At 45.7% G+C, this 26,309-nt stretch overlaps 1 protein-coding gene and 1 non-coding gene across 2 annotated transcripts in view; one reads left to right on the top strand and one right to left on the bottom strand.

The window, feature by feature from the left end:
- The window catches only part of LOC119464458 (multidrug resistance-associated protein 1-like), a 162,102-nt gene that overhangs the window by 26,539 nt on the left and 109,254 nt on the right, over nt 1-26,309 (top strand). Inside the window, 3 exon segments of the mRNA XM_049655836.1 lie at nt 10,020-10,200; nt 23,936-24,115; nt 25,650-25,775. Coding sequence (XP_049511793.1) covers nt 10,171-10,200; nt 23,936-24,115; nt 25,650-25,775 — 336 coding nt within the window. The 5' untranslated portion in view covers nt 10,020-10,170.
- Trnat-ugu (transfer RNA threonine (anticodon UGU)) lies at nt 1,609-1,680 on the bottom strand. Its single transcript has one exon. It is a non-coding gene; the product is annotated as a tRNA-Thr (tRNA).

Genomic DNA, 26,309 nt, shown 5'->3' with positions numbered 1-26,309 from the left:
TATCGGCTGCATAAACTTGGACACATTTGCTTACTAACTGAATCAACAAGAATGGTGTCAGCGCGCACAAGCAAACATGAATAGATCACACTCGATGACCGCAGACAACCTGTCAAAACGCTGGCGTGAACAAGCGCGCAGCAGCAGCGAGCGAAGGTTCGTTCGGTCTATCGCTTCAACGGAAACTGACCGGCGAAAGCTCAGCGCATACAAAGATAAGAGCCGTGTGGAGATCGCTTTCAAGATACGGAGCACGCGACAGCCCGCCGCCGCGCAAAGACAAGTACGCAGTTGCTCGCAGAGCCGAAGCCGCACCCCCTCCCTCCCGCGCTGCTTTCCCGCTTTGCTCGTTTCGCCTGCGAGATTCTAGTTCCCGTAGCGCTCGCAAGATGCGCATTTGGTGTCGCAGTCGCAGCACAGTGTCGCCCCCCCCCCCCTCCATTCCATTCCCCCACGGCATTTCGCGCGACGGAAGTCGCATTTGCTTTCTGCCATGCGTTCGCTCTCCGTGAAAGCGCGCGAGTTTCGCTCGCACATGCAGCATACGGTGCGCGGCTACTAGTTTGTCGCCCTTGGACTTTATGCGGAACCTCACGACGACGGCGACGACGACGCTGACGGCGACACCAACGGCAGAAATCCGCTTGGAGTGTCCATATAATTGTTATCGCAATAAAAGGGAAGAGAAAGCTCACATAAAAAGAAATTAATGTGTGAAAAGCAAGGGGGCCGTGAAGTTCAAGCAGTCAGGAGCACGAATTCACTTAGATTTTCGCTCGCAAGGGCTCTTTGTCATTGGCCCGTCTCCTTCACTAATAATGTGTCCAGAATCAGGATTAGTCGGAATTTTCTCTTACGAACAATTCTAGCTTAATATACTTGTGTACCCGCCCGTGGTGGCGTAGTGGCTTTGGCGTTGTGATGCTAAGCCCGAATGCACGGCATGTAATCTCGGCCCCGGCGGCCGCATTTAGACGAGGGTGAACTGCAAAAAACGCCTGCGTACTGTGCATTAGGTGCACGTTAAAGAACTCCAGGTATTAAAATCAACCCGGAGTCGCACACTACGGCGTGCCTCACAACCATATCGTGTTACTGTCAGGTAAAAGCTCAGGATCTAATTATTTTAAGCTAAAGCTTTGAGTACCTTATTTCTTGGTTTCTTTATTGCTTTACAGCGAAGCGGCTACTGCAACTATAGAACATCTCAAGAGTGTTATATGCGAGTTTTCATGGTTACATGAAATAAACTAAATCTCGCGCGAAGACTATATTTTGACGAAACATGGGGATTGTTTAGGCAATGGGCAGGCGAATTTTGAAATGCCTGTTACTCAGCTATAAGCCTACCTAAACCGCCCCCAGTAGCAACCCCTGACTGGCCAGCCCCCTAAACACGAGTCAGAATTTCGGATCGCGAGCATTCGGCCAGATACAGAAAGCGCGTTCGGCTCCCTAAGAAAGCTGCATGCTCGCCTATATGTATATATAAGAAGCCAACAAACAATGCCACCAATGACAACATAGGGGAAATTACTTGTACTTAATTACTAATTCAATTAAAGAAATTATGAATTAATGAAAATGAAAATGGATGAAAAAACAACCGACCGCAGGTGGGGAACGAACCCACGTCTTCGCATTACACGTGCGATGCTCTCACCGTTGAGCTACCGCGGCGCCGTTTTCACATACACTTTCTGGGGTATTTATGTCTTACAACTAGAACTAACCCTCATCAAACAACCACTGTGTAGCCTTTAGGTGCAGCAGTAGCTACAGTATCTAGAAACTTCTCTTGGCTGTGCAAAAATGCAACGCGCATCATCAGCCGCGGTGTGTGTATGTGTTGTGAACTATTTTGGATGTATCAGCTTTCACTTGACGAAGAGAACCAGCGTCTATGAATTGCCAGCGTAAATTGGAAAATCTTCTGTCTGATAGCTTGACGTGGGAACTAAGACATAAGAGTGTGCTCATGTGCGGCCAACTCAACCCCGAAACATCTAAGCGCCAATTGTTATGAAACATTTGCATCAGTCACCGGCATCGTTCTCACGCATTTTAACTCCAGTGGACTTCAAATCACTGTCTACGTTAGCCTCCTGTATGAGGCCGAAGGTTTTGCACAACACAGCGTGCACTGGCGGTTGGTAAACTAACATGATACTAACGAGCTGTGCGTTTCGATCGGCATTGCCTTTTTGCCTTGTAAGGCACAATACACAAAGGGGATTGCATAAAAAGAATCCAACAGCTATTTGTAAGGACACAATTTCCGTAACATATGTGAGTGCGTCGTGGAGGACTGGAATTACAAGAATGAAAAAAAAACGGTAAACAAAAGTTCTCATGTCCTCCTTTTGCGGAAAAATAAAACAGAACACGGGATAACGCCTCAATAAGACTTCGCACGGTCGTGCCACATGCTTGGACCACATGGCCCATGCATGTGGTCCAAGCATGCAACAGATCGATAAAACAGCATTTAGTGCTGCTTCGGACGCTCGCGAAGTCTGCAGCTGGTCGTTCGACCGCTCGAAAAGTGTGATTCACACTGTGTGGTATGCAGCAGAAACCTTGCCCAACAAACGAGGCAGTCGCCCAACGTATTTACAGATAGCAACTCGAACGCTTGTCAAAGTAAACAGCACAACTTATCCTCCAGCAGAACGGTACCCACACTGTTAGGAACGTCACAAGTTTCGTAACTACTCAATGCTGCTAAACCAGAGCTTAGAATTACAGTGCTGAGAATACTGCAGTAAGGTAACATTCGTGAAACTAATTTTCAGAAATACCTAACTTATCTCCGAGGCTGATTGTAGGCTCGAACAAACGGGCCCACATCGCGCTGGTTGCTCCATCCGCCCTAACGCCAGCAGAAACTCCAGCCGCCTAATTCAGACTTAAATTCCTTCACTACGCCTCGCAGGACAATTCCCCACGTAGAAGACGCCATGCCATGCTAAACAGACAGCGAGCGTGTGAAAAAACCCACCAGAAACTGCCGCTGAGCGTATATATATATATATATATATATATATATATATATATATATATATATATATATATATATATATATATAGCATACAACACGGGCGCTCGCCCAAGCCAGCATGCCAACTGCCCATAGATGGCGCCACTGCTTACGGAATGGTGGTGCCCATGAAAAAACCGGTCTATAGGTGCACATTCAAAGAGTCGTATTTAGTAAAAATTGAGAAATGAAATAAACTGGGTAAGCATAGCTTGACAAAAACACACTTCGCAACACATAAGGAAAAAGATTAGCGAAAACCCACTTCACTAATCGGCAAATTTGTCAGTTTGGCAGTCTCGCATAAAGTCAACATTTAGCGCCCCGAGACTACGTGCCCATTCCATTCCAAGTCCATTACTGAATGTGGGTATCCCATTCCCTTTGCCATTAAGGTACGTTCCATTCCTGTCCTGCTGCGGTGATCTATTTCGACTGCAGTGGGATGCACACAGCCAGGAGGCGCAGCCATTCCGGAGAAGAATAAATGCTATCGAGGGGAGTGTAGCAACATTTCGTTATTGAATAATAAATAATAAGACATACACGTTAAACTATACTCAAAGGAAATAAAGTAGTACGTATATTGCCATTTACACTCGAGATTTATTTATTGTGTACTCTATTAGTATGAGAAACAGTGGCTGTAAAAATGGGTATTCTATACAAAAAAAGAGGACGATATTCGAAAACTGTGGTAAGCTGCAGAGCCTTTGAACATACAATACATTTAACAAGCACTCATTACGCCGAGTAATACAGGGCTTATTAATATAGATGGTTTTTTACACACTGAAAGCAATAGGCTACACATCGTTGAAATCACTGCTCTGTTACCGCATCCAATAAGAAAACAACAAAAAAGACAAGTTGACAAAATAATTTCAACACGTCATGTCTCGAACTCAAGGGTCATGGCTATCAAATATTTTAGGCGAATAATCGAGTTCATTACACTACAATAAAAATTATCTAGAAAAATACGGCCAAATAACGAGCTTTTCTACAAGTACATAATGCTCACTGAAGTACCAACCCTGCTAAAAAAACACTGGTTGAGGATTGTGAGTTAATGTATTGCTTGCAGTAATCTTTTCTTTATTGCAGAAAAAAAATGCCTACGGGACAAAAAGTAATGGTGTAATTTATTCGCTTCGCCATGACTAGAAAGGTGAAGAAGAAGATAATACTGCTGCCCTATTCACAGTCCTACGTGACGTCTTTTTTTTACGCTTCGCCGGTCACCCTGTGCTGATTTGACGCCAGACGGATTCACCAAAACCATCCACATACAGGTACGCCTGGTACGAGATACGTCCTAGCGCGGTGAAGACCACTGACGGCGTTCTGTGAGTATGGCAACGCTCCAAGTCCAGCTCTAGCATACATAAGAGCACTCGCATACTCTGCGACATTTGGCGCTTTCCCTCCCCAAAATTGCCTGCCTCGTGACTGTTTAACGTTGCGTGGTATGTTTGTTCAGTCACACAGACATACACAGCTTATTACGGCTAGTGCGAGAACTCAAGAAACTCCCGTAACCGCCATGGTACCCTTAACAAGTAGTCTATTAGTATGCATATAGGGTATTTGAATGTTAAGGTAACGGCACTGAGAAGTTGATCTCTCTTTCCGTACGAGAAGAATATTTTCGAAAAATGGTGTTTTAGGATGTGTTCCAATTCGTTGCAGCAAGCGAAGCTGTGCATCTTGTCTAAATGCTTGTTTTCTGCGCATCAGAACTAGAAGGCGCCTATACATCGTCTAGATTCTGGCGTCTAATATTTGACCGCACGATAAGCTAGGGAATCGGTTTTGCTATTCAGTCCCAAAAGTACGTATAAATGCAAGAAAGTCGCGTATTTCTGTCGTGTTTCATTTGACCCTCTTCTAACGGTCGGCACTATACTTCGCGCCGTACTGATTCCTAGCCCCTAAATATGAACGGGGTGCGTAGAGGAGTGCTGACACGACAGTTTTAACTTCTCATTTATCGCGTTGTACAGATATCGTAGACCTCGAAACGCAAAGAAAGATGTGCTATCATTTACGGTCGAACGCCTCTAGAACGAAATGACCTGTATAACGAAGGGTTAGTTGTGTCTCAGCATAATTCCTATATTTCGTATGTATTGAGAACGCTCCTACCACGAAGATCACTAAAACGAAGTTGCTTGTACAACGACTGAATTTAGGACGCCTCCGACGGCTGTATTGTCGCTTTACGACGAACGGCACCTAGCGCTGCCGCCACTAAGCTGCGCTCGGCGCTAGCACTAACGGCAACGCCAGCGACGCGCTTGAAGAGCGTGACGACGTGAGCGAGTGTTAATTCCTGCAGCAATCCTGCAGAAATCGCTCAACTCGTAACGCTGCTTGTAACGCAGCAGAGGGTGCGGCGGCTGGGCGAATACGTCGCAGTTGATGACGACTTCATGATGTAATCGTAAGTCAGGACTGACGACGTCTTCAAAGCCATCTAGGGCCGCAAGGACGCGAATGTCAACGAAAGCGACAGTGATGAAGAGCCTGTAAACAAACCAAGAATTTCGGTGGCAAGGGAGGCGATAGTGGCATTCAGCGATATGCAGATTTATCTTGCGTAGCTCCCATGTTTCTCCGAACCTGCCGTGGTCGCTTTGTGGTTATGGTGTTGGGCTGCTAAGCACGATGTCGCGGGATCGAATCCGGGCCACGACGGCCGTGTTTGGATGGGGGCGAAATGCAAAAACACCCGTGTCCGTAGATTTAGGTGCACGTTAAGGAACCCCAGTTGGTCCAAATTAGTCCAGAGTTCCCCACTACAGCGTGCCTCATAATCAGATTGGGGTTTTGGCACGTAATACCCCATAATATAATCTAACGTTTCTCTGTGGAGCATGCCCTGAACATCGGCGCAGTAAATTTCGGTTGCAGTCGCATATTCCACCAGACAAAGCGCGCACAAAAAGTTTGACACTTACTTCACTTAGGCTTTCTTGAATAAGAGAGACTTTCTGAAACTAAGCTTCTCCCTGAACGGAGATGCTAAATGAAAGTTTTCTCTGGTTGGATCTGTTTAGAATGACCTACTGTGAATGGTTCGGTGCGCCATCTTTACAACGAAATCGTTTATATAACGAAGGATTTCGGAGGTCCCAAGAACTTTGTTGTGAAGGCGTTTGACTGTACCATGACAATACTTAATAAATACGTTACCACGACAACTTTTCGGCGGGCTAGTTTTGGTTTTGTTTCCCAGGAAGTGTATGGAGTCATGACGCAGAAGGTGGTCACGTGTGCGCTGAACATCGTGGCGTTTGATCAATCGTTCCGGATCGTTTGGTTGTCTACTATGCTGCTACGCGTTACACGGCCCTATGTTGCAGCTTAGCAGAGGGCTGAGCCAGCAGCCACAATGTTGTGCTTGTTCAGAAGCCCGCTGAACACGTCATCCACCTGCGCATGCTCCATACAAAGCAAACCGATGCGTGTATTCTGACGCTGAGCACACTCGATAGTTTGTGCTCATCCTTTCCATGGTTGCTTCTGTGGTTGGAGTTCATTTGCGATAAGCTAAGGAAAATGCGCCAACTAGCTCACCAAGCTGTCCTAGTAGTCTAACTTGGCACTTGCCTTTAGTGTCCCTTTAAGAGTTTCTTTTTAGTATCCCTTTTAATATCCTTTTGCTATTTCCGGCAGGGACAGTAAGATAGCTGCGCCAATGTATGAACAACACACTTTGCGCTTGCTTACAGCTTGCGGTCGCTAAGCACACTGATAGTTGACATCCAGAGTTTCTGCCATCGGTGTGTTCTGTAAAGTGCACTTCGTCGTTAGCTGCCAATTTGCACCTTGCTTTTTCATCATCTTATTGAGGAATTGCTCGAAACGCGAGCGCGAACTCTCTGCACTTGACTTTTTATAGAGGTGGGACAAGAAGAAAATAATTGGAAAACATGTCTTCGCGCGCCTCCTGGCACTAATCGAAATCGCCAGGAGTGGATGAATTTCGAGACTGAATCGAAAAGCGTCGTAAGCGAGTCGTGTCGAATACGGAATACTTTTCGAATAATGAGAAGCCGCTCTCGTCGTCCATGTTCACATCTTAGTGTGTTCCCAACGTTAGCAAATTTCTGTCATTACACTGCATAGTATAATTAGATAGTTTAATTGTGGGGTTTTACGCGCCAAAACTGCGATCTGATTATGAGACAGGCCATAGTGATTACTACACTATAATTTTGACCACCTGGGGTTTTTTAATGTGCATCCAATGCACACCAACGCGGGCTCTTTTTTTCTTCTTTTTCGGCTGCCGCGACTGTAATTTTATCCCGTGACCTCGTACTTGACATTGCAACGCCCACAGCCGCTCAGCCACTACGGCGGGTACACAATGCACGTTATGAAACATTTTTTAGTAAAATCTCAAATTGAGCGTTCGGATTAAACAAAGAGTTTGTTCGCACACTCAGGACTCATTGGTGAGTGTGAGTTATATCGGCTTAACCACAAAGCCGATATAACTCACACTCACCAATGAGTCCTGAGTGTGCGAACAAACTCTTTGTTTAATCCGAATGCTCAATTATCTCGCTATTATCTCTATTATCGCTATTATCAATTATCTCGCTATTATCAGTGACGTATAGCGTGCTCCACAATACGTAACTTCTCGCGCCTAAAGTCTACTTTATGCAATTGTATGCCGCTGGGATTAAATTAACGCACCACTGGGAATTAGAAGTATTCGAAAACTATTGGAAAATAATTTTATCTAGGAATAGTAACTATTTGACTTGAAAACCAAAGCGAATAGGGCGAATTGGATTCGCGCGTTTCCAAAGTTTCGAATATTCGCGCACCCGTTCACATAGGCAAACAAGAAACAATAATTTAGACAGAGCAAACTACCAGGCGGCTTGTTTTTCTTAGTCAGATATGCTTTCCTGTAAAGTTTTGTGCGTGCTAATCAAAATTCATCGTGAGAGTTCGCGCTCGTGTCGTTTTGTGCATTGCATCTTGGGTCTGGGTGTGTTTCGCGCAATCCTATAAAATCTATCAATACCAGCTGTCCCAGTGTTTAGTTCATATGCTCATCTTCTCGATAGGCTCTCTTTATGTGCGCGTGGTGTTATTCTATTAGTCCAGGAATGCTTATCACCACCACGCTGTTTTTTTCCAAGCTACTTTTACTGGTTGCATTGTTTCTGAGAATATACTCGTATGTGTTAGTGTACCTGCTTCTTCCATGAATATGTCATTTAGCATAAATCTCGTAATTGGCAATTTAAACAGAGCGTTAAATTAAGGAAGGCTGATGAGAATGCTCCCTGCGGAAATGCTTGTTTTAGTATAGCCTATCCGCGAAACTATATCTAAGAAAAATCGATGTTCTGGGTGTGACAAGTGAATGTTATGCAAGGTCTTGTGAGGGCTGACAGACGCGCATCTCGTGTTTTTTTAAGAAAGAGTGATTCTTTAGTTTTCTTTTCAATCATCGTTTATTACTCTGTATAAAAAGCTGAACTTTGAATTAACACAAGTTGCGAATGAGTGCTCTGTTCTTTCGACTCTTGCTCCCTTTGCATTGACAACTAGTGTACTGCGAACCCAAAGCATGATTCTGTTGCTTATTCATGGCAAATATGAAAAAAAAAAACAGCGTTAACTTCGTGACAGGAATATCACATTTGAAGTGTCGTTTGTCCGAAGGGTCTGAGATGAAAATTTGTGTATACACGAAACAGGGAAGACTGAAAGGGGGTCAGCTATGGCTCGCCACTTTTCAGACTTGTTTACATTATGCAGTATTCTGAAGTGTTTGTTATGTTTGACTGAGCCTACATTTTAGATAAGACAGCCCGGGATTAAAAGAAATGTAGAGCAACCAGCGTGAACTTTCTTGCGCAGTCGATTTTTAACTTGTCTAAACTTTCAGCCTGCAAAGTCGCAGTCTACTTTTGAGATTTCTTCAGCGCGTATGCATGGTACTGAGTAAGAGTCATGGAACGATCTTCATTAATAGTGAACATTATTTTATAAGCTCTGCGTTGTTCGTGAGAAAAAAGTTGTCGTACATTTCAACGTGGGTGCAGCGGCGCCAATAAGATTCACTAATACCATTCGGCGCAGGCCTTGTGCCACAAGAGCCGTAATGACAAAAAAAAAAACTATATGCTTAAACTGTCTGGAGGAATGCACTGTAAACCAGTTTAGGCCCTTAATGATCCTTAAGAGTGAAAACCGGTTTATAAATCGCACCTTTAGAAAAGGCTCCATGGAAGCGTGTGAATTGCAGACAGGAACCACCCTTAAGGGTGCAAATCAGTTTACAGTGTGCTCACAGCATCTTCTAAATTTTCCGTACAGCTTTCGTTGGTTATAAATGCGCGTAACCGGAACTCCAGCACTGTTTCTCGCTTAATTAGTTGGCACATACATCTGAATAAACCGGATAACGAGAAAAAAAAGACGCGTATGGGGGCAAGGGATGAAGTGTACAGGGTGATAAGTGCACTTGTACAACTGGCTGCAAGTCCACCGCCGAAGTTGCCGGTTACTTACTTTCTGTAAGCACAGCACTCATCCTGTCCACTCCTTTCGTCGTGTACCCGCCTTTTTTTCGCTCGTTTACCGCTTATTCAGAAGCGTAACGAGACATAGAATGACACGGGTTGTTTGCTGTGTATGCGTTATCTGCATCAATTGGGCCCGCGTTTACCGACGATGTGTTACGCAGTGAGTAGCGCGGCGTGCGCATGAAAGGACGAAAGTGTAGGCGTCTGACGGCGACCAACGCTTTCATCACGGGACGTTGCCTTGCATGCGTAGTATACCTGTCTACATCTAAAGTACACCCCACCGTACGTGCACAGACGCACTCACGCAAGGTAAACACGAAAGTTAAAGGTGCCGCCGGTAGCGCTCTCGCCTTGCCTGCCTATCTCGTGGTGATAGCTCTTATCCGAGACGATCGCTTTGGTCCTACCGACAGGACCGAGAAAAGGCCAGCGGGGAATAGCGTCTCCGAAGGAAGAACCGGCGACGTTGCGGAGCGGAAATCGAAAATGTGGGGCAACTTTCGGTGGAATCTGCGACTCTGAGAAGACAGCGAGTGAAGGAAGGCACCGGTTGCCCGCGTCGCCATGGAGTCCTTTTGCGGTTCTGCATTTTGGGTGAGTTGGAAAGCATATATTTTGTTTTGTTTCTGGGGCACGGCCCACATGAAATGTCGTATGCTGGTGCGCAGTGCAGGAAAGCCGGTGCTGTAGGTTGGCTACATCGTTTGACCCCTAGCTCACACAACTGTAGTTCAAGAAAAAAAAATACCTATATTGTGGCCCACGAAAAACGACCTATTTATAAATAGCTGTGCACCGTACACATGAAAAGTGATTGCTCGAAGGGTTCAGTGCTGCCAGTGTTGGCCATTAAATTTTGTTGAACGTACACTGCAGTACTTATTCATCGACCACCTGGGTTTGGTACTGCGCATCGCCCGTAAGACTACATTCTATTGAAACCTTTCACACCGGAATGAAAGTGAATAGGAGGAAAAAAATTCTTCTTTTATGAAGTCATGCTGAGTCCAAATACATGAGAAATACCAATCAAACACTGAATATTCTTATGGGGGCAATTTTATTCCATCATTCCAATTAGAATCACTGTAATTTGTACCTAAACTTGGTGGTGGTCGTTGTACCTGAATGTATGACAAGAAATAGTCCGACCCTATAGAAGTAGGTCGTACCTGGGATAGTGCCTATCCAGTGTACTTCTCTGCCTTGTGTTGCCGTTGCAACTTCGCTGCTTTTGCTATGCTGGGACGTGTATTACAGATAATATCACCTTTGCTGCTTACATGAAACCATCGAAGAACATCTAGCAAATCTGTTTTATTGCGATAGCAATTATATGGACACTCAAAAGCAGATTTCTGCCGTCGGCGTCGCCGTCGCCGTCGCCGTGAGGTTCCGTATGACGTCATTTGGAGATGAAATCGTCGCCGCGCGCCGAACGCTGTATGTGCGAGTGAAAGGGCGCGAGGGGCGCGTCTTTCACGGGGAGTGAACGCACGGTCACGGGGAGTGAACGCACGGCGGAGAACAAACGCGCGTTCTGCGCCGTGCTCGCTTAAGGGCTGCAGAAGTAGGCGTCTCTTTTCTCCTTTACAATCACCATATATGTAGAGCAAACGCGCCTTCTTCGGACGCGCGAGAGGCCGTGGGGGAGGGGGAGGGAAGGGAGGCGACGTTTAGCTGCGGCACCAAGTGCCTATTTATATCAGAGGCTCCAGCAACAGTCACCAACGCCGCACGCATTTTGAGCTAACGCGGGCAAAACGCCGATGGCGTCGACAACAGTTCTGCGTGTTGTTGCTACCAAAGCCGCTCACCTTACTTCGTATGACATTGCTGTGTTGCTATCGCATTCATTGCTTCGCCCTTAGGGCGAAACTGTGACATTTTTTGTCACTATATCAGCCATAGTACAAAAACTCTATAATCAATTTGGATAAAATAACGATAATATGTTTAACATTATAAGCAGCATTCTTTCGTTTCTGTAATTATCAAATTTTTTTCTCGTCATATGACTCCATGCGCATGGCGACAAAATGCAAGCTTTCAATTTTTACATTGCCCCCCCCCCCCCCCTTCCTTCCCGCAAAATATGAAATAAAAAGGAAACGCAGCAGAGGCTTTACAGTTACCAAATGAAAAAAAAAAATACAAATGATTCTCTTGGAGAGATAGCACGGTGTAAAAGGAACAGAGAAACACATTTATACAAGCCTGAAGTTTACGGCGGCTCACTTCGTAGATATTCGGTGGAAACTGACCACCAGGTCCCATTGATTCCAACTGGAATCATGACAGTTTGGAACGTTTTCGCCAAAACTAAAAGGGTTTTCTCCTAGCCCACTTTCGCTGAGCTTCTTTCTTGACGCTTAATAAATATAAATATCAGCAAAAGAACCAATTTTACGGGTATTTTTTTAGCTGGAAATGGTAAAGAGCGCGAGATGGTGCGTGCATGCACGGAAACCCGCAAGATGTTTGCGCTGTTACACAAAGGTCAGCACTTGACCAAGGTGCACCGAATTATCAGTATGTACAAATAAAAGCCTCATATTTATAATTAGAGCTGTTTTGTAATATAAAACTGAAGTGGTACTTTTTTGCGCTCAGTTAAATATATGATTCGAAATGGGTTCGCTTGGTCTTAAAAGTTTAACGTTTTATCAGCAATGAAGGCTTAAGGCGTTCCACGTGTCGGAACTTCTTCCTTTCAATACACGACAGTTTACAATGTTGTCTTTGGTGACAGGGAGTGCTTGACAAAACCATGCCACCCTTGTAGCAGCATCACAGTAAAAGCAAACACTTCAAAGAATATAGTAGTTCTAATGTATAAACACAAACACGAGAAATCGATAGTATCCATCACAGCAACCAAACATCACAACTAAAGGCAGCAGAAAGAGAAGTCGTCCCTTTTCATCACTTTAATCCCCTTCCCCCGTGTAGGGTAGAAAACCGGACGTGCGTCTGGTTCACCTCCCTGCCTTTCCTTTCTTCTTTTTCCTCCTCCTCCTCATATTATGAACATTATCACAACTAAAGACAGCAGAATGAGAAGTCGTATATTATACAAGATAACAAATATAATGAGAAAATATAGGCAATTCAACCAACGCCGGAGAGAGTTGAGAAGTGCCATCAGTGGACTACAATTAATTTGCAGTGTGCTTCAGCGAGAAAACATGGCTTAATAGTTTTTTTGTAATGGCACGTGGTGGTTTCTACATTCAATGTGTCTAACATGCTAAGACACTCATTTATTAATTTTGATGCCTGCGAAATAAGAACCTTATCAAGATAATTTTTTAGCGAACACGGGGTTCAAATTAAGGTGCCTCTCAACACTTCGGTGCGTCTTTCACATGGAAGTATTGCGTTATTTGATATATACTGGCGAAATAATTCCAGACCTAATGGAGATTTATATGACGCTGTAATATTTATTATGCGGAATGTAATAATGTATTGTGTAGGGCTTTCCGAACAGAATAAGTTAGCTTTGGTCAGAATGCTCCATTTTTGGGGCAGAATAAGACCATGACTTAGATTGGTTTCTTTTCTCGTCCAAACTAGACGACAGCAACTGTTACGACGCTAACGGGCGGTGGCAACGCCGCTCCAGTAGTCAACGAGACAGCCGTACCGTGCAGAATACTCCGGGTTTATTCACAATATGGAATATAAAGGAAAGTTAAGGGGAAAGGGAAGGTGCGATAGAAATCAAAGAAAGATTGCGTACATGCGCACTAGAGGGAATAGTTTGATCGTCAAGTTCACGGGTTACAACAGCATCTAATAGTGAGTAATATCTAAATTGATACGCTATTCCTGTGGCATGAGTAAGATAACTTCGTAATTGATCTACGAGTATATGTGGTGTCTATGAAATATTTCCATGGAATATGAAAGTCTCTGACTGTTATAGCGCAGCCTTGAAATTCTCGGTTTATTGCACAGACTTGGAGGGGGTGGAGGTAGGAGCGCACCTTGAGCTCTAAGCAAGAAATAAATACTTCCTTATATTTTTGTTCAGCAACGGGCCATTGGATCAAAGCCAAAGCTCAAGACTTCCAGTCAGTTGTTTTCATGCATGAAAAGCACGTGAAAGCCTGTAACACCCCCCCCCCCCCAAAAAAAAAAAAGAAAAAAAAGAAAAAGAAAAGCACGTTCATATCAACCTCGCATAGCACCGTACTTCGTTATAACCATATATCTTGCTATTTTAGTCAAATTTATGTGCGGCACTGTGACCCTCAGCTGGACCTGACAATAAAACCCCCCAGTCTATCTAGAAATATTTGAAGTGCATACCTTTTCTCTTCGTTGTGTGTTTATCGAAAGCACCACGCTTGCCATGGTCGTGGATCCTTTAAATGGAACTCCAGTGAATGTGTCTTTGACAAGATAATTAATGATTTTTAGATATTCGCGGTTATTTATTGAGTGATTCTGACAAAATTCTTTATCGATCGCCATCGGCACGAACAATGCAACGCCGCGTAAAGCAGTTTCTTTAAATATTGAAACTTTTCTGAGACACCTGGTATACCCAAAGCATTCTGGGAACACTATATGCGGAAATCGACGGAGGAAAAGAACAGCCATCGGCATTTACAAAAAAAAAGTCAGGTTTCCTTCCTTCCACAGTCATTAAAAAAGTCAGGAGTTTCGCCCGAAAGGCGAATCATCGATTGCGATAGCAAATCAGTAGACAGCTATAGGAAGTAAGAATAGTAGTTTATTCGGCCGTATAAAATTGTAAACATTCGCTCACTAATTCACCAAGCATGGTGTCACGCGCTCACACGCAAACATGATCACATCTCACTCGACGACCGCGGAAACTCGCTTTCAGAACGCTGGAGTGAGAGCATGGCAGCACCAGCGAGCGAATCGACCTTCGTGCTGCCTCTCGCTTCAACGCGAACTAAGCCGCGAGAGCACAGCGCACACGAAGCTATCAGCACTCGGCGCACTATGTCCCCATCGCAGATCGCTTTCAAGATAGGGCCCGCGCGGCCGCGCCATACACAGCCGCCACCGCAGTAAAACCACCCTCCCTCTATTCGGTGCCATGCGCGCGACGGAACACAGCATGCACAAAGGTATGAGACGTCGGCGCTCCTAGACACTGCTCCCAGAGCAGATCACTTTCAAAATAAAGCCCGCGCAACTGCGCGCGGCCACGCAATACGCAGGTTGTTGCGGGTTGGAGATTTGCATTTATACCGCCGCTGCTGCCAGTTTGTTGTGGTACTAGGGTTGTTGAGACTCAGTAGCGTTTAGGCCCGTGATCCTTCAGCCAAAGGGATGAGTACGTCCGGGAGTAAGAGCGAGAGAAAAAAGGTTTATTCTACATATTTACAGTGGCTCCAAATATGGAAGCCCACTCCATGGGGGAGCACTTTTAAAGTCTCAGCTCACTACATGTCTGAGCACATATCAGAACACGACAGGACACACCACTGCACGCAAGGTGTCTCCTTATAAAACATCGGTCTTCCCTAGTTGACCCGACTAGGGAATCAGATGACCTTGATGCGGCCAATCAGACGGGGCCGTCTTGTTCGTTGAATTCCGCCTCTAATGTTGCACCTTCGAAGCAAGGACGAGGAAATCCGGAAACAGGGGGTTGACACTCCTTCCACGAAAGTCGGTGACCTGTTTCTTGCCCTCAGACGGTCATCTTGCCAGGGTCGGGAGAATGGCCTTTGCAGTAATCCCCGCGTGTAACGAAGGGTGGCGGTTGTGGTCGGTCGCTTCTAGGTGAGCTTCTTTGTCCGAACGTCACTGCCACTGTCGGGCCGCGTCGCCAAGTAGGCGGCCGCTGATGAAAGGGGTGGAATCGGGGGAAGCACTCAAAGAAAGCGCACTGCCAAGTTGGGCCGCTTGTTTGCCTGTCTCGTCGGTGTCTGGTACTGTCGCCGTCTGAGCGACGCTCATGAAAGGGCCTGCCTCGATGGGAAACAATGAAAGAGTGCGCCCGGCCGATTCGGGATGCAACAAGGTGCTGTCGGAGTACAACGCCAGCCCCCCCCCCCCCCCCTCCCTCTCCTCCCCCCTGGTACCTTGCGCGGTACGGATGACGGCGCGCTTCCTCCCCGCTTTCCTCCCTTGCGAGGGCGAGATTGCGCCACCATCGTAGGCTCACTCTCGCACGCTTTCACTCGCACATACAGCATACGGCGCGTGGCGACGATGTTAACGCCCTTGAAATTTATGCGGAGCATCACGGCGACGCCTACGCAGATGGCCGAAATGTTCCTGGATTGTTCATATAATTGCTATCGCAAGAAAAACGATTTCTCCTTTTCCTTTCATTTAGAGTGGAGCCTCCGAGCTGAAGCTTCTAATTAAGGGGATTTCCTCAACGTTATTCGTTCAGCGGTGAAAGTAGTTGGCTAAGGGCGCCAGTGAAGGCCAGGGCGCGACGGCGTGCTTCCTAGAGCTAGTAGACTAGCTCTAGAGAAAAGATAGGCTGATCGAAAAAGTGTCCGCCGCAAAGGCACTGTCATATCAAAAGTTCTTATTGTCGACAGTGCAATTTTTCTAGATAGGCGTGCAGTTTTATATAACGCCAATAATGCTCATTATATAACGCTAAAATAAGCATTTTCACGTAGCACATACATTTGAACAGTGTGTACAGTTCATTCGTAGGTTTTTGAGAAAGAGCCGATGGCTTTTTGTAAAATTTGCTGCGCATTACAGGGTGCGGTTGCAAGTATCTTACCTAGATTGCCCCACCATATCCAACGAGGCTCAGGATCGCGTGCGATCGCGCATCTCGTCTGAATCGCATCTCGTTGTCTGCGCTTGCTGTTGACTCGCCCTGAGAACTCAACTTTACCCGTACCAGACGCGATAAACACAGCCTTGTTAAATACGATGAACACTTATTGTTCAACCTCATCGATATACGACCACGTTGCACACCGCCATCGTTTTATCTTGGAGGTCATGATGGCGCCGATGCGGTTAGTTAACAATTTAAATGCATGGGCGCGCTGGCGAGCTTTTCTGTAGAGTTGGTGATATCACACGTTTGTATGAAGCGCGAGTGCCGGACGCGCGCTCAAGACCGAGCTCCCAACCTCAAGTTTGCAGCCAGACGCCAGCGTCACTCATTACAGACATTACAAGCCGCGTCACCATTTACACCTGTACTCTCGTGGAATTCGTTGACTCTATACAGTCTTATTGCATACTTATCCTGCGTTATTTTTCTCTCAAATTATTTGATGGGACGGGAAAGTAGGCTGACCAGAAAAGGGTTTCTATTTTTCATTTTATTTATTTAGGTGAACGCGGTCCAAACCATCACGCACGTGGTGTTAGAGATACAAATAACTTGCTGCATCGTACAGCAGTATAAATTATTACAAAGTTATGCGAATCTTGTACAAATTGAAAAAAAATAAAGGAAGGACACCACGGTGAAAACTCGATCAACGGCGACATGGAACAGAAACAGCTGGACAAACAACTACAGTTCAAAGCTACTGGCTACTTCGTACCTTCATTGTTACTTTCTAACGATTTATATCACTGCTCTATGCAGCAAGTTGCTTGTACCTGTGCCCACCATCGTGCAGAATGTACTTCGCACTGTCATCTCACATCAAGGTGCCGCCAGTTCACGCGAACAACATGAAGTGCTCTCATACCACTTTTTCCTCGTGCCATAAAATAAATGCTTTTCGCAATGTTCAGTAACAAGGAATGTCCTATTTAGTCTGTTCAACGATACGGTAAACGTCTCACGTGCAGGGCTGACTTATGCACTATACTTCTTAATAAAACTTGTTGTTGGGCTAGTTGGTACATTCTTCATACAACGATAGGACGCAACACATCAAGGAAAAAATACAGGTGAAAGAAAAGAGCGTCTTTCCTTTCACCTGTATTTTTTCCTTGATGTGTTGCGTCCTATCGTTGTATGAATTATGCACTATACATTTTTGTGGTTGCTGGGATCAAAGCTTATTGAGAATTGTGATCACATGCGCTGCACCAAAAATACGCGGACGACCTGGCATGTCTGGGTCATGGTTTGGTTCAACGTTGTGAACCGAACGCCGTTGAACCAAACCGAACCGTTTGGTTCAACGAAATGAACTGTTGGCGTATCGTCAATTTTATTCTCACATCGCTAAATTTAGCGGGAAGTTTTCTTATTGGGCGGCGGCGTGTACCTTTGCAAAAATTGAGTCATTTAAGTATCCTTACGTTATTTGAATGCGAAAGGATTATGACTGATCTAATTAAGTGGTTCCGTCCATGATACGCGACGTAACATTGTCACGTGTCCACAACTCTTCCCTAATCCACCTTATTCCACTTTAATTCACTTTGATCAACTTTAATCCATTTTATTTCAACTTGTTCCAAGTTGTACCAGGCTTAATCCACCCTAATCCACCTTACTGTAATGTTTACTAACCTTAATCCACTTTAATCTCCCTTGATCCGCCTCGGTATAATTTGTACCAACCTTAATCCACTTTGCTCTAAATCGTGCCAACCTTAATCCACCTTAATCCACGGTGATGATGATCCTTGGTACCACTCCTTGAGGACAAGGCCGGCTTTTCTGCCTCATGGGACGTATAATGCTTTAGTGTTAAAAACTGACACCATTCGAAAGCAAGGCGTAAGCGCGCGTACGAATAAGGCACCCTACATTCAGGCGAATGCTCGTGCCGGTGTTAGCGAGTCAAAGGAAAAGGCTATAAGTTGGAAGGAGTAAACCACGCGCATTCTTCAGCGATAAGCGCGAGGTGCGGTCGGCTGTGTAAAGCCCCTGGATGTTCTAAGACTAGCGAAAGGCTTTGATCTCGCCGCCGAGCTACGCGATTGGAAGATTACGCCCTCTGCTTTGCGCAAATAGCAGCTGGTATAGAGGACAGCCGCCTCGCGCGCGTCGTACTCCATTGTCAATCGGCACGCACTCTTACGCCCGGGCGTGCCCTTTGATGTGACGCGACCTTGAATTGACGGTAGGATGTATTACGCACGCGCACGATGCTGATATGTCGCTAACTGTTTTCGCGGTTTCCTGTTTCTTCTCCGTTTGTCCACGCGAAGAGGAAGGGAAGGGAGCGAGCGGCGTTAAAGCAGACGCCAAATTCCCGGATTGGCCGCTTAATGCCACACAGCCGCTTAATGTAACGCTGCTCGTATCGCTATCGCGAATACATCTTTTTCTCTGGGCACAAACCCAGAGGTGCTACCGGCAGTTGTCGCGACTTTGAGAAGATCAAGGAGTTTTAGGTTGCGGTGAATCTAAGCGGCACCTTCACTATTTAGAGAAACGGGGCCACATAGCAACGCCAAATGTGCTTAGTAAGGTAAAATATTCTTTTTCAAAACTGCGTGCTGGTTTGTTATTTCGATAGCAATTATATGGACACTCCAGGCGCATTTCTGCCGTCAGCGTCGCCGTCACCGTCGCCGTGAGGTTCCGTATATAAAGTCCGCGGGTGATACCATCGTCGCCGCGCGCCGTATGCTCTATGTGCGAGTGAAAGTGGGCGAGGGTGAGCATGCGATAGCGGCTCCATCTCGCGCACACAAGGGTGGGAAGCGGGAAGGAAGCGCGCTGTCTACCAGTCGCGCGCAACGCTCCGGAAAGAGGGTAGGGAGGGGGAGGGCGGGCGCGCGACAGTATCTTGAAAGCCAACTGCGACGGGGGCAGAGTCCGCCCTGCGCTGTGTTTTAGCGGCTTAGTTCGCGTTGATGCGCGCGGCGGGACGAAGGTCAATTCGCTCGCTGCGGCTGCAGCGCTTACTCACTGCAGCATTGTGACAGCGACTTTCCGTGGTCATCGACTGAGATGCGTTCATGTTTGCTGGTGCGCGCGTGACACCATCCTTGTTAATTTAGCTAGTATGGCCATGTTTACAAATTTATACGGTCGATAAAACTACTATCGTTACTTCGTGTTGCTGTCCACTAGTTTGCTATGGAAATCGATGCTTCGCCGTTCGGGCGAAACTGTGCTTTTTTAATGAAATACTTTTATTACTTATAGATCAAATGTCGCGCAACAATCCCTCACTTAAATTTCGCACTGACTAAAGGCGGTACGTCAGCTTGCCGTCACGAATTTCAAACTAAATTTTTTTGGGGGCTGTCTCGGCGCAGAAAAAGTTCTTGAAACATGCTAGGTGTGGAGCCTTCGTAATGCGACGCAGTGGGCTCCATGGGTAAACGTTTAACTTTACGTTAACCGAGGCACTCGAGATTCATGACGTTACAACAAGATTGCGCCGGAAATTCAGACAAGTCTCGCCACCCGCCTTTAGTTCTTGCGCTTTTCCTGGCTTAACAAGCTTCCTTTCAGGGTAAAAGCTATTGTTGGGGTGCGAGTTACTGAGGGGGGTAGCTCAAACTAGTATTCCTATTTATTGTTTATTTATAACATAACAGCTCTTATATATTGTTCCTTTATAATATAATATAGTTCCTTTATATTATAATGTAGCTTTTATCCAATGCAGGGGGCGCTCGGGTGATTGCAGCTGTCCTTGACGAGATTCAAGTGGGTTGTGCAAGTTGGAACTCGTCGGCAAACCGGTTTCTGCACTCACTTTTATCGGCGTAAACACCGCAGCTATCATATCTGAACACGCATGTTTCTGTAGGGTGGACTATTGGCAGAGACATATACATATATAGTGTTTACGCAGTCCTACTTGCGATTTGTATGCAGAACGCCGATTGCCTGTGCAGCCACATATGGAATCATCAGTGGAGGAAGAGAAAGAGAGAGAGAAAGAGAAAAAAGAGGAAAACAGGGACGATGGTGCGGCTTTATTGACGTCTACTCTTGATTAGAGTAGACGTGAAAGAAGCTCGTAAAGATTAGCGTGAAATAAGCTGGAGAAGAAATTAAGGGCCGCGCAAAGAGCGATGGAACGAAAATTGTTAGGCCTAACGTTAAGAGACAGGAAGAGCTAGAGCGGCGTGGATCAAAGAGCAAAAGGGGATAGCCGATATTCTAATTGACATTAAGAGAAAAAAAATGAAGCTGTGCGCATCAAATAATGCGTAGGATGGATAACGGGTGGACCATTAGAGATACAGAATGGATACCAAGAGAAGGCAAGCGCAGTCGCGGATGGCAGAAAACTAGGCGGGGTGATGAAGTTAGGAAATTTGAAGGCGCAAGTTGGAATCGGCTAGCGCAAGACAGGATTAATTGGAGATCGGAGGGAGAGGCCTTCTTCCAGCAGTGGGCATATAAATATAGGCTTATGATGATGAATAAACTGCATGTTTACTGCCCGGTCAACCAATAGAGAAACTTGACGATCGGCACTACGCGTTTGGCTTGACTTCCTTATTGGCACCACTCACTCTATTGATATCAGCGATCATCTGCGAACATAGTTGAGATCAAAGGCATTCGCTTTCGATTGCAGGCCTCTTATCACAAAGGTGCCTGGCATCGTCGGCACTTCATCGTCGATGGGAAGGACGGTCCACCGACAGCCGACGCTGGCGCCTGTGCGCGGACTGTGATAACGATTGCAAAATCATCGAATGGTCACTTCAGAGCTTTCTCAGGCACTGCCAGACAGGCCATGTAATATAGAAACGACGATTTATTGCGAAGCTAGATCGGATATGTCTAAATAAACTGAGATATTTCCGGTTGGGTGCCACTTATCCTCAAAGCAAAGCACAAATTACGTGATTGTTTAGTAACGGCTTCAAAAAGTTGAGAACACGAGCGCAGGTTGACAGCAGTCATTTATGTCAAGTACGAGAATATGCGTGATGATTTTGATTTTGAGAAACAGAGGAGAAATTTATGGTGCTTTTAGTTCGTACGAGCTGTTCGTCATTGACAGACCGCCTGCGCTAATAACAGCTCCAAGTCCATGGTTGGCTGGGACTACCTCTTACGAACGTCTAGCGCAAGAGGTTCCTGTTTTCGGGAAGGGGTGGATAATGCGGAGCGTAACCATGCTCATCTCACCAGTGGCTGAGACGTTGCTCTGCAGAGCTCGAGCTCGAGAGTTTGATCTCGGCTCTGCTGGCCACATACTGAAGTGGGCGAAATCCCAAAACGATCGTGTAGAGTACTTAGATTTAGGAGCATGTTAAAAAACGCCAGGTGGTTGAAATTAATTCGTAGTTCTCCCCCTACTGCGTTACTCAACAGATTGTAGTTTCGGCGTGCAAAGTCCGAGCGTTCAATTTTAATGAGGATCGAAACTTCTTGAACTTCACCTTTGTCAAATAGGGCAATTCTGTCACATCAATTGGATCAGCTCGATTAGTTGAAGGGACGCACATTACACGGTAAAGCACATCAAACAGCAGTGTGATGTTAGCTAGTTAAATATATTTTGCTTTATGGTTATTCGCTTTAAGTATACCTGCCGCAATTTCGGAGTTGAAATCGAGCAATATATCGAAGTCACCTTACTTATTTCAGGAATACCGTGCTTGGCACGAGTTTCTAGAAATGCGTCCTCAAATTTTGTTAGGAACTGCAACTGATGTCACAGTGAACACTCATGAGCACTGCAAACGGAAGCTTGAGGACCCTAGGAATGCACTGTATGTATATTTTTGTTTTCATGGATACCTGTTTCGGGAGCACGTACCATGAAGTTGCTAAGAGATTTTGATGTTTCGTCCGAAAATTTGTTTCTGTATAAAAGCAATGAGCTGCTACATGATTTTTTCGTAATCATCATTTCTGTACCTAGACATGACTAAAATGTCTGACAGTTACTGACGAGCACCAGTATATCTGAACAAGCGTAAGCACCGGATAATAAGTTGCATTCTCATCGATCTTCGGTCTCCCGAATTGAGTGAAAAGTCGATTAGTTCCGTCCTCGTTTATTATGAGCGGAGTTGGGAGTTTCTGATTTAACATCATCATCATCATTATCATCATCATCATCATCATCATCATCATCATCATCATCATAATCATTTCTGATTTCACCTAGTTGATTCCAAAATTCCGTAGCTGCCGGTCTTGTTTTTCTGGGGCCTGCTGGACGTTCGAGACTTCTTTGGTTGCAAGAAACAAACTCCGCGAATAGCTTTGTCACATTCACTATGTCTATCGCACGGTCAAATGTTCAGGTAGACAGAATTCATTTAAATGAGTTACTCTCTTTGAAGACGAGAATATTGCGCATCCCAACAGCTATTGTCATCACTGCTTAAATCAGCAAAGTGTAAACTGTGGAAAGCGTCCACTATATAATGTCACACCTAACCACGCAGTGATGGTGGTTGGGCAGACATATCCAGCGTAACAGACCACGTGTTTAGCTGAAATGGCCTGGCTCTGTAAATAAAATTGTGTGACAAAAAGTCACCGTGCTTTTGGATATTCTTGCTTGAACAAGTAGTTCCGTTAATTTTGTCTCGTTTAGAGGGCGTCATCCGTTTGCAGGCGTGAATCAATTTGGCCTCACCACTTAGCGGTTTATGTCTTCGTATCCACCGCCCGGTAAACTTCCGCGGTCGTTTACTGGTTGCATTTGAGGACGCTGTGGCACCAAAATATGGCTGTGCTGTCGAAGGGGCTGAGCGGAACGCCTAACGCCCAACAGCAGCGAAATTTAGAATCGCAGAGTAGGTACTGGCCGCAACATACTGTTGCTACACAGAAACCTACCGGAAGTGACGCAGAACCGAGACTCCACCTGACCCGAACCGACGTGCCTGCTGACTGCTTCACACAGATAATGTTTGCTGCATGTGGCTACACTTCCATGGACACTATCGCGCATATTAAAGGCGAATGATGCTGTGATACCATGAAATGGATTAGGGCGGATATTTTGTAGCGATGCCTTTCCGATGCTAATGCCTTTTCGCGCTTGGTCAGTGGTCAGAGTGACGGTCCGCTCACGTTATCAACTGGATCAGCCGGCCTTGAGCAGTGGATGATAATACTAGTATAGGATAAGGCATAAGGCATCGCTAGAAAATACCTGCCTAGGTCACTGCGCTACGCGTATGATTCTGGGGTTGACGTCATATTTCTCTTATCCTGTAGCTGCACGACACGCTCCTGGCAGTTCTGTCGTCTGCTACAGGGCGGGGGGGTCTCTTGAACTATAGCGTTCTAACCAAGCCACATGGACACTGTCAATTAGAATGTGCGTGTGTATTAGCCTTATGGCGTTGACTTAACTACTTTTTCGACATCTACTGCCTGTTTTTAGCGGATTGAGGTAGGTCGAGGGACATTGTGTTGCTGTTGGGCTTTGACCGAGCAATAGAAACAGTGCATTTTTGAGATCGAGTTCCTCAGTTGTAATGCGACGCGCCTGGATCGCAGGACCCCGAGCTCTCCTGGAACCGCAATGCGAACCCCGATCTGACAACATGCTTCCAAGACACAGTGATGTTGTGGGTGCCGTGCGGTCTGCTGTGGTTGTGCGCGCCGTTCGAGTTCCTCTCCATGGCGAAGAGCAAGCGCAAGCGGCGACCCTGGACTCTACTAACCATTACCAAACTGGTAAGCCCGTAGTTGAAACACAGCTTGCCACACTCATCGTAAAAACTAAATTCATATTTGCAGTCGGTCTATCACGGCTTTATCACGGTTGTTATCGCGGGATCACGATATCCAACTATCGTGGCAGGTCTTTGAATTGTCACTTTCTTTCCTAAAAAATTCGGTTTACAACAAAATTTATGTTCAGCCCAGTAACTCTACATTAATTTTATCGTGATAAGTTATGATTATTGTTGAACAGATTTGTTAAATTAGAGCCGCATGCTTCGACCTTTCAACTTTGTTTATTAAGGTCTTTTTGTTAAGTAATGTTGTCGAGCTCAGCACGAAAGATGAAACGCTCTATATTCCATAGTGTATAAACTAATCGAAAAACACTAGAACTTGGGAGAGAAAACCGCGTAATTGCAGTAAACGTTGATTTGTAGTTGTTTTTTTGGGCGGGGGTTGGGGGGAGGAACTTACGCTCCCGCCAGGCATTCACGTTTCACGTTGTGCCAAATTTGAAGTGCTCAAAGTGTCACCATTGCCGATGTGCTTTATCCAAAATTCAGGAAGGACCGCTCACCAAGTTCGGGTGCTTCAAACAGACAAGCGCACTGCGTACTTTAGGCGTGAAGATCCGGTCTGAAAAGTATTACGCCGATTTAGACCGCGAGACTAGCTTAAAGTGGGAACGAAAATCCGGCCGCTTTTCTTCTATAGGAGGAGCTGCTATCCCCAGCAGGCGGAGATGACGTCACATGCGTAGCGTTTCTGCGTCACACGCGCGTCCTAGAGGAAAAAAAATAAATAAAAGGAGAAAGGGAGAGAAAAGGAGGCTGGGCTTGTGACGTAAACGCAATGGAGGGAGCCTCTATGCCAGGAAGGGCAAGTTGACTCATCGCACCATCGCCTCCTAACATTTCACTTGCTTCTGCAAACCTATCGCAAAAAACAAAACAAAAACCACATGTCTGATAATCCCGTATGAACGTACGGGTGTGCCATATAAAAGACTATCTTCCCGTATATTGTGAGCATCCCTAATATGATGTGTGGGAAAATGCGGATTTTTTCTAAGGGACCCCCAGTACATTTATATATAGTTGTTTGACGGGGATCACATGGGTCTCCGATATGATGAGCTCTCGCAAAACGCATTTGAAAGCTTCTTGCGGTAAAGCACTCCACGGAAACGGCCCAATAGAACGGCGCCAAGTAAACGGCACAAAAATTTCGCCTAACAGGAATTTCCGACGGGTCACGGTGAGAGACCTTTAAACGTCAAAAGCTTTTTTCCCACCAGGGTTCGAGCTTTGAGCAGAAGGTTATGATATGTACATGGTAACCACAGTGACAAGTCTTTATAATAAAGCAACGGGCCATGAGAATTAACAAGTCGTTGCAAAAGGACAAAGTGTGAGTGCTTGCTGCGGTTAAAGGTTTCATTGAAGTTTTGTGTTTGGATGCTGCCTTGCGATTGTGTCACAACAAATTTGAACTCGTTGAAAGGACGACCGTTTCACGCTTCGGCTTTGTTTCTACCGCGCAGTTCTTCTCGCTGCTGCTCGTGGCCACTGCATTCGCCGAGCTCTTCAACCGCTTCTCCAGGCTCGGAAGGGGCGCTTCGCTTTATCCAGTCGATTACGTGGCGCCATCACTACGCCTCGTCACCTTCGTAAGTGGGCGTGATCGCTCTCAGACGTGGCTGCCGACTCACTATCGAAGAATGTCGTCAGCGGGCAGTGGGGCAAAAATACCCTAAGCGAATATGAACGTTTTTTTTTTTTTTCATCTTGCCTACTCTCTGCCGAAAGGCATTGCAAATGTATTTTCAGCGTGGTGAATAAACTTGCTCAGTCTCTAAACGAAAGCGTCATGAGCAACTGGGTATGATATTACTCCTATACGTGAGGCTGGGAGCCCACAATTTTTCCCGAATGGCTTCCTGCTGTTTCCGCGATTTTTTTTTTCAAAACTGCCGTAACCTTTTTCTTTACTCAGACGCATGGTGAGCGAGAAATAGAGTCGACATGATGATTAAGCATGGAGATCATGTAAATACAGAAACTCGAAACGGTGATTGGTGGAGCTTAGTGGGAATCACTCTATGTAGAAGTGGTGGCCCAACTTTGATGCAGCTTAGAGTGAGTGGAAGGTTGTCAAGGTATAGAAACTGCAGCATTTGGTTGCCGATAAAGTATTCCACCTC

Source organism: Dermacentor silvarum, chromosome 9 (assembly GCF_013339745.2).
Source record: "Dermacentor silvarum isolate Dsil-2018 chromosome 9, BIME_Dsil_1.4, whole genome shotgun sequence".
Lineage (NCBI taxonomy): Eukaryota > Metazoa > Arthropoda > Arachnida > Ixodida > Ixodidae > Dermacentor > Dermacentor silvarum.
This window is presented reverse-complemented; position numbering and strand designations above follow the sequence as displayed.